The 7,918-nt window shown below is 50.7% G+C and overlaps 1 protein-coding gene across 1 annotated transcript; it reads left to right on the top strand.

Annotated features, from left to right (window-relative positions):
• Window positions 1-1,361: 1,361 nt before the first annotated feature.
• On the top strand, window positions 1,362-4,524 carry BCL2L10 (BCL2 like 10). Its single transcript, XM_027688626.1, has 2 exons — window positions 1,362-1,853; window positions 3,358-4,524. The coding sequence occupies exons 1-2, from the start codon at window positions 1,449-1,451 to the stop codon at window positions 3,487-3,489; spliced, it is 537 nt and encodes a 178-aa protein (XP_027544427.1). The 5' UTR covers window positions 1,362-1,448; the 3' UTR covers window positions 3,490-4,524.
• The last annotated feature ends 3,394 nt before the right edge of the window (window positions 4,525-7,918 follow it).

Below are 7,918 nucleotides of genomic sequence, written 5' to 3' on the forward strand. Positions count from 1 at the left end.
CTTGCTCTCCTGCTGTGAGGAATGCAATAGGAAATTCCTGCTCCAGGATTAACAATCGTAAGGAAAAATAGTTTAAAAAGCATGTGTGTAAAGCTCTTGTGAAAAGCAAAGATATCATTCCAGCTACTGCTCTAGCACATAAACACGGATTGTATTTCCCTGCTTCAAAACAAAACAAAAGCCAAATACGGGGATGAAAAACTAAGAGCTTGCCTTAGGAGCGACTCCAATTCTTGACAGCGATCTGAGAAATTGCAACAGGATTGATTCCAACCATCTATTTTTAGGTTTTCTAACAGGGATGTAAAATGGAGACAGCTGTATCTCAATATAGGTGGAATGAAGCCAAGCAGTCCTGTGCTGACATGTTGGTCACCTTGAGCCGGTTGTGGGATGAGAGGTGAGAGTGACCCGGTCCTAGGCAGCTGTGGCAGTGCTTCTCCCACTGCAGGGCTGTGCAGTGACAGTGGGTCACAGCCTCACTTTGCCCCAGGCCACCATCAGAACCTCAGCTGCAAACCAGCACTGGGCAGGAAGCACAGGCTGGATGTACCCTGTGCTGGATCTGCCGTCAGTCTTGGGGTGGTATTTATGGGAGTCCCACCAGTCTGTGAAGCAGCTGATGGTACTGGGAGCTGGAAGGGCACAGCTGGGGTGCAGGCAAGGTGTCTCGCTGAGATAGTGCCATGGTGCTGTGCAAATGACACCAGTGTTGTTCTCAGCCATTTTATTTTACACCAACAGTGTGAAGGGGTCCCCCCTTTGCCCCATGACAGGTCCTAATCCTAAATTTTGCCTATACGCCCATCAAAAAGCAAACACCGCTGCATTTGCTGAGTAAATACACAAGTGCACTCATCCCGTGGTCCTGGAAAACCTGCATCTCCTTTGGTGCAAAAAATACACGTTTGGGGCAGTAATGTGGAAAAAAACCCCACAAAACCCTAAACCCTAAACATATTAAAGCAAGTATTTTGATATGTTAAAAATATATATATTAATACAACCGATATGTATTTATTAATACATTTAACATATATTCAACGCAGAAAGAATCGAGCCTTGCAGAATATACCATCTAAGGAGTCTTTCTGCTGTGTCTTTTGCAACCGGACTTGCCTTTCTCGTATTGGCCTTTTTAGCCACCAACGCGCTTGCAAGAAACGTGGGTAGAGCCCTTCCCAAATCTTCGTTCGCGAAGCCTAACCCATGATGATGATAACATATATTAATATAACCGAGCGTTTCCCTCGGCTGCCCAGAGAGACCCGCTCCACAAGCGCCTCCCGGGGCAGGCGGGCAGACCCTTCTCCGCGGGGGAACGCGCTGGCTCCGCCCCGGAGGAGGGGAGCGCCCGGGCTGGGCCGGGCCGGGCCGGGCGGAGGGGCCGCCCCGCCTCTTAGTCGGCGGCAGCTGCTGCTGCGGGGCCGCCGCCGTGGGCAGCCGCCATGCCGGGCTCTCTGAAGGAGGAGACGGCGCTGCTGCTGGAGGATTACTTCCAGCACCGCGGCGGCGGCGGCGCCGCGCTGCCCCCCAGCCCCACGGCGGCCGCGCTGCGCCGGGCGGCGGCCGAGCTGGAGCGGCAGGAGCGGCCCTTCTTCCGCTCGTGCGCGCCGCTGGCGCGGGCCGAGCCGCGGGAGGCGGCCGCGCTGCTGGGGCGGGTGGCGGCGCAGCTGGAGGCCGACGGCGGCCTCAACTGGGGCCGGCTGCTGGCGCTGGTGGTGTTCGCGGGCACGCTGGCGGCCGCGCTGGCCGAGCGGGGCTGCGGCGACGGGCCGCGCTGCCTGGCCGCGCACCTGGCCGCCTACCTGGCCGAGGAGCGGGGCGAGTGGCTGGAGGCGCACGGCGGATGGGTGAGCGGGGACGGGGGCGGCCTGGGGGTAGGTGCCGGGAACCCTCGCCCCCCTCGCCGGTTAGCGGGGCATGGGGCGGTCCCCCGGCGCCGTGCGGCGGTGGGGTACGGCCGGGGGGGACGTGCCGGGGTCGCTGCCGGCGATGGGCGTGCGCTGCACCGGGCGGGACCAGCGGAGCATCCCCGGGGGCTGCTGGCTCCAGCGGCTCTTGGTGGGTCAGCGAGGGGCCCGGGGGTGCCCTGTTCTGCGGCTCAGCCGGATCCCTCGGGGTGCAGCCTCCTGGAACCGCAGGAGTGATGCTGCTGGCTTGGGGGGGGGGCGAGGTTTGCCTTCCCCCTTGGGTCCGCAGCCTGCGGATGTCGGTGAGCAGGCTACCACAGGTCCCTTCCCAGGTGTTAGCAAAAACCACCCATGTGCCTGTTCTTAAATACACCTGTGCGTGGAGGCACTCACCCGCCAGGCCTGCGGCTCTTGTTCCTGCTTGTCCCGAAGCCGGTCAGGTCAGGTCGGGCCCGGGGAAGGTGTGGACTTTTCTGCCCCTCGAGATGCACACTGAAGGTAGGGTTTTTAAGGAGTCCGTGCAGCTTTGCCTGCGTTTCTGCACAAAATGTCAGCTATCCCGCAGAACTGTCCACATTTCCTATTTTCAGTCCTAGTGGAATACTTGATGTCAGTACAAATAAGCACTAAAAATAGAAAGGAGGGGAAGCAGCCACTGGTTTCGTTGACTTTTCCAGAGACCAAAATGAACTTGGTTTTCCAGTGGTCACTGGTCCATCTGACTGCTCAGAACAGTGTGGTCGTTGGCTGCAGTGCACACTGTCACTTGGCAAAATCGCACTGCCTGTTCGCACAAATTAAAGTGTAAAGAACAAAGTTCCGGAAGAAATTAAGAATATAACTTGTTTACATAGACATCTGCGGAGCAGAGTTCAAACACGACCATCTGGAGTTGTATTGCTGCCACTTCTGATTATCACAACGATCTGGGAGAGCAGCTGCCAGCTTTGCTCTGTCATAGGTCAGCTCTGAGCAGTGTCCACCCGGCGCTTCCAAGAGAGTGTGTAATCAGTCCTGTGTCCACCGAAATGGGACCAGCTTGGGCACACTGTCTCTCTGAAGTGGAAATTTCCATATCCTGTGTTTCAGATGCTTTCTGAAACTCAAGGGGGAACAATGCTGGCAGCTTCCGTCAGAAACTTGCCTAAAAGGGCAAAAATAATGTAATGATAGGCCGAGCATCTCGATAGGAAGTTTGCAATTGTCTGTTGAGCAAATGCTTGTAGCTCCTTCTTTCAGTTGCCTCGTGCAAGGGCTCTCACAAAGCATTTTTGTGTGTACCCAAGGCAGTGGGCTTAGACTTCCACGATTAAAACAGAGGTTTCCGCAGCCGACAAAAGCTGTGCTGGGATCGCGAACCAGACTGTACCCAAAGGCTTGTTAAAAGGAATCCAGTTAATCGCAAGCCGAGCACAACTCAATGTCCTTTCTCTTGCTGTTCTAGGATGGCTTCTGTCGCTTCTTCGGCAGGCCCGGCTCCGAGGCGGCTGAGCAGAGCAGCACCATTGGCAATGCCATCATGGCAGCCGCGGCGGGGATTGGGATGGCAGGATTGGCTTTCCTCTTGGTGCGGTAGGCCGATGAACGGATCTTGCCACGGGAAAGTACTCTCAAAACTGACAATTTACCAGATTTCACTTTATTTTCTATAGAACAGACCCTCTAAGAAGAAGTCTATATTTTTAAACTGGCTCAGAAAAACTGCCTCACCAAATCCTTGGCTATAAACTGCTTCACTCGCTACCCAGTAACAGCACAAACAAATGTGTACTAGAGCACTATTTGTGCGTGTTTAAAACCTGTTGTCTCCAAACATCCTCTGGACTTTCTTTTTGAAGGTGTAACCTAAACTATAGCATGGTTCATGTACTGTAACTTCTGAGTGCTTGATGTTATGCTAGGAAAACATTATGGTGGACTTGCTCCTAAACCCTCTGTTCGAGATGTCTTATTTACGTGGGGGCAAGTCTTCAAACCCGCCTTCCATTAATACTGTAAAGTGGGCGAACAATGACTGTGATTTAACGTGGTTTATGGCTTCAAATGCTGTGCACAGCACTTGTTACCAAAAGGCAACTCATTGGTTGATTTAGAGCAATTGGTGCCTGTGATGCAAGAGGCATTAGGGCTTAATGTAACATAAGGCTTGATTTCATTACACTACAAGAAGATAAGTATTGATACAGGACAGTAATGGCTGCAGTTCTGGTTCTTACTGAAAGGAACTTAAATATTAAACCTTAATTGGTATATTGAAATCCAGTGGAGGCTGGAATTTCTCTGGATTTCCATGACAAAATGAGAATTTCCATATATCTTAATATATTTTTGAAGTATTTATCACTGTATAATACTTGTAGCCATGACATCTTTATTTTTGTTTAAAACTTAATGCTGGTTCTTGTCACTCTAGTGTGTATCAAGCGTTGTCTTGTTTGAGTAATATTTCACTCTGTTTTCAACATGCTGTGTATTTCTTTCAATGGTTGTACAAATTGCCTTATGTTTCTGGTAGCTTTTTAATAACGTTCCTGGGTTACTCATAGCGTGTACAATTTTACTATGGTGACTTCAAAGGTGAATAAATGTTGAGTATTTTTATTTTAAAAAACATTTCTGATTATTTGATCTGATGGGTGATGGTGCTCAGACAGTGAGTGTTTTGGTGGCTGCCTGGATGCATCAGTTTTTTGTATTCACCTTGCTGGTGCCTTGACCTGAAATGAGGAGCTGTGCAGCACCAGAGCAGTGATACCAGTCTTCAATGCAGTCCTGCAGTCCACACTAGGGCTAACACAGCCCTAAGGGGAAAATCCAGTCCAAAAGGCCCACCTTCACTGCTGTGACTGGAAACAACCTGGTGGTTTTGTAGGCCAAAACTTTCCAAAGTTTACTAACATAGCTGAGTGCAGTCAGGCTCCTCTGAGAGCTGCTCCTGCTATAGAGAGTGACAGAGCTCTTGTTTCTTCTCTGCCAAGGCTTGCTACTGCCTCTCTCTCTCACACATGCATGCTTTTTTACTGAAACTGGAATTTCTGATACACATTATGATGACAGCTGTGCAATAGGTGACAATTCGACCTTCTCAGATTAGTAGTACTGAGCAGCTGTAATTTTTGAGGGTGTGGGGCTTTTTTAAAAAGCAGTCTCGTGCTCTTGTCTCCAAGCTGGTGGCTCTGATGCCTGTTAAACAGTGCAAGCCTCCCTCCCTGGCTGCCTGTGGGCCCACCACCCTGCCATTTGAGAAGGTCTGCCTCTTCGTGGGAAGAGTGGGGTGGCATGCTTCCTCTTGGGAAAGCTGAGCCTGGCAGCCAGCTCAGCATCTCTGTGGCCAGCAGTGGCCACCCTGCTTCTCCTTCTTCTGCTGGCCACCGGGCCCTGGGGCAGGCTGGACAGAGCAGCGTTGTGCCAGCCAGCCACAGATGTGGGGACAGGACAAAAAGGGACATTCAGGGACGGTAAGTCCCGCGGAGGCAGGAAGGAGCTGGTGGTCCTCCCCCTCACACTGCCCGCTCTGAATAAATGTCTGCTTGTTCTCCCACTTCCAGTTCTCTAAAACTCCGGCCTGCCTCCTCAGCTAAAGGATTAAGAGCCTGCAGTGTGGGACTGCTGTGCTCAGTTCCTCTCTCAAGTTCCCACAGGGACGGTGCCTGCCTGTGGCAGTTGGATGCTCTCAGTCATTTGTCTCCAGCCATCCAGGAGGCTGCAGTGCCTGAACTTTATCTACAAGCGGAAGTGAGCTGGCTGGTGCTGGGAAGTGAAGGTAGTTTCCAAAACGTGGGATGCTTAGGGGAATGTATGATGAAAAGCATGGGAAACAACAGGGCAAGGAATGCTTTAAACAGAGGTCGAATCTCTCTCCAGTACCAAGAAGAACAAAGATAAAATGCATGTATCTTGATTTTCAGTGTATTCTGATCTGGCAGGCCCCACAAAAACAATAGTGGAGAGGATATTGTGCTGGTTTTTACAGTGTGCTCTGGAAAAGTGAAAAAAACCCAGCCTGGAAATGTCCTTGAACAAAATCACATGAGCTTTTGGTGTAAACCTGACCCATTCCAAAGTGCAACGTGGAGAGCATCTGCCACTGTTTCTTGGCCTGGGAGAAGCTGGGTGTGGGCTTTCTAAGAGCTAGGAGGAAAGCTGTAAGGCTGTCAGGAGGCTGCAGTGCAGCTCAGCAGTGTAGCAGCAATGCTGCCTGTAGCTTCCTGGTGCCTGGAGCCAGGTTGGTCTCTGCTGGGAGCCTGTGCCACAGGGTGCTCTGCTCAGCCCCGCTGAGAGCAGAGGGCACAGCCCAGGCTGCTGAAATGTGTCTGCCAGAGCTGTGCTCCCTTTGCCACTGCCTGCTGACGTGGGGATGTAGAATTGAAGACCAGGACTTAAATCACTGAAGCCCCATTGATTTCAGGGCAGTTTAGACTGACTTACATTTACGTGACTCTTCTGATTTTTTTTTTTAATTTTTATTTCAGTTTCAGCCTGACAGTTTGTCTCAATGAAGTGTTTTATTTCGATTCAAAACTGCTGCTCATCTGCTTTTCTGCCTCAGAAAAGGGAAGCAAGACGCTGCTGTTCCTTTCTTTAAATGCAAAAGGAGAGTGGGTGGTGTTTCAGTACAAGGCTGTGTCTAATCCTCATGACATCTTTGGGCTCTCCAGTGCTGCTGTGCTTCCTGGGCATGTGGTGGATGCAACAGGCTCATCCTATCTAAAGATTAGCACGTGGTAATTGCTGCAGGTTCTGCTGGGGCCCCAGCGTGCCCACGCCTGCAGAATCATGGGTTGCTTCAAGGCACTGGGTGCTGGCAGGGTCTTGTGTTTGAGGGAGAAGGAGTGAAGATGCTGGCTGAGCTCTTCCATCGCCTGGCTGCTCATACCAGTTTTGAGTCTTTCCTGCTCTGCTGTGTACAGAGACCTTTGCAGGGCTGAGGGGCAGAAAAAGTGGCATTCCCAGCTTATAGGGGTGTTCACAATGGTCTCACTGGAGCTGTTGGTGTTATCTGCCTGCGCTGCACCTGCTGCCTGCACAGTTCCCTTCTGAAGGGGCTTCCATTGTAAGCGGGGCCAAGGCTGCAGTGCTGTTGCAGGAGCCCAGCTGCCTGCTCATTAAAGGAAAAAGCAATCTACTCATCAGGCTTCTTAAGAGTGCTGAACTAGCGAGTGGGTTTCTTTTTGACTTGGAAAAAATGAGACGCTGTTAGAGCTTGAAAAACGTGAGTTGCAGAATGGTGTTACAAGGCAGTTGGTGAGCTGCTTTTCTGTGGTATGCAAAAAATCTGGTCTGGCATGTCTCGCTGGAGGAATTGGTGCTGGTGCTGTATCCTGCGTGCTGCCATTGTGAGGGGGTGCAGCACGGGTCTGACCTGCAGGGTGGTACCCAAGCCCGGGTAGGATGGGAGAGCCCTGTTACAAATGACTCAGTAATTGGGCAGCCAAAAAGCCCCCCAGAGAATCACTGGAAAGAAAAAAGGTCAAGTGCATGGCATTTATTCACATGATTTCACTTCTTCTGCTTATTCAGTTTAGATAATGAAAACAAACTTCTGGGTTTCACTTCCATTTCTCTGGCTGCTTTCGTACCAGGCTCGAAGTGGGTTGTCTTTGCCAGGAAAAGATGCCATGTGGGGAGAGCAGGCACAGCTGGAAAATTACTTGCTTTCAGGTTTAAAAAGTGTCAGTGCGATTCCCTCTTAAATACTGCCATTATTAGGAGTGCTTTAAAATGTTACCTTCAAACTGTTAACAATTATCCTGTCACCAACTGAAGTTCTCAAATGAGAACAGGATTAAAAATATAAACATAAAATCTTGGTTTACTTGAAATCAAACGTAGGAAGTCTAAAAATCAACTCTGTGCTGAACTAATGGGATTGTTTTGTTGAATTTTTTCTCTGCCTGGGCTTGGTTTATTTGTTTAATTCAAATGAGAGGAGGAAGAGAGGACCTGGCTTCCCTTGTCAAGGAGGTCTCCTTTCAAACAGGTGGTGTGTTTCTGCCCAGCTGGAA

This window comes from Neopelma chrysocephalum, unplaced genomic scaffold, assembly GCF_003984885.1.
Source record: "Neopelma chrysocephalum unplaced genomic scaffold, ASM398488v2 Primary Assembly neopelma1_75, whole genome shotgun sequence".
Classification (NCBI taxonomy): Eukaryota; Metazoa; Chordata; class Aves; order Passeriformes; family Pipridae; genus Neopelma; species Neopelma chrysocephalum.

Bases quoted from the DNA above. Each gene is read 5' to 3' on its own strand.
- BCL2L10 (XM_027688626.1), top strand. From the start codon at position 1,449: ATGCCGGGCTCTCTGAAGGAGGAGACGGCGCTGCTGCTGGAGGATTAC. The intron at 1,854-3,357 runs GTGAGCGGGGAC...TTGCTGTTCTAG, and splicing joins TGGAGGCGCACGGCGGATGG to GATGGCTTCTGTCGCTTCTT.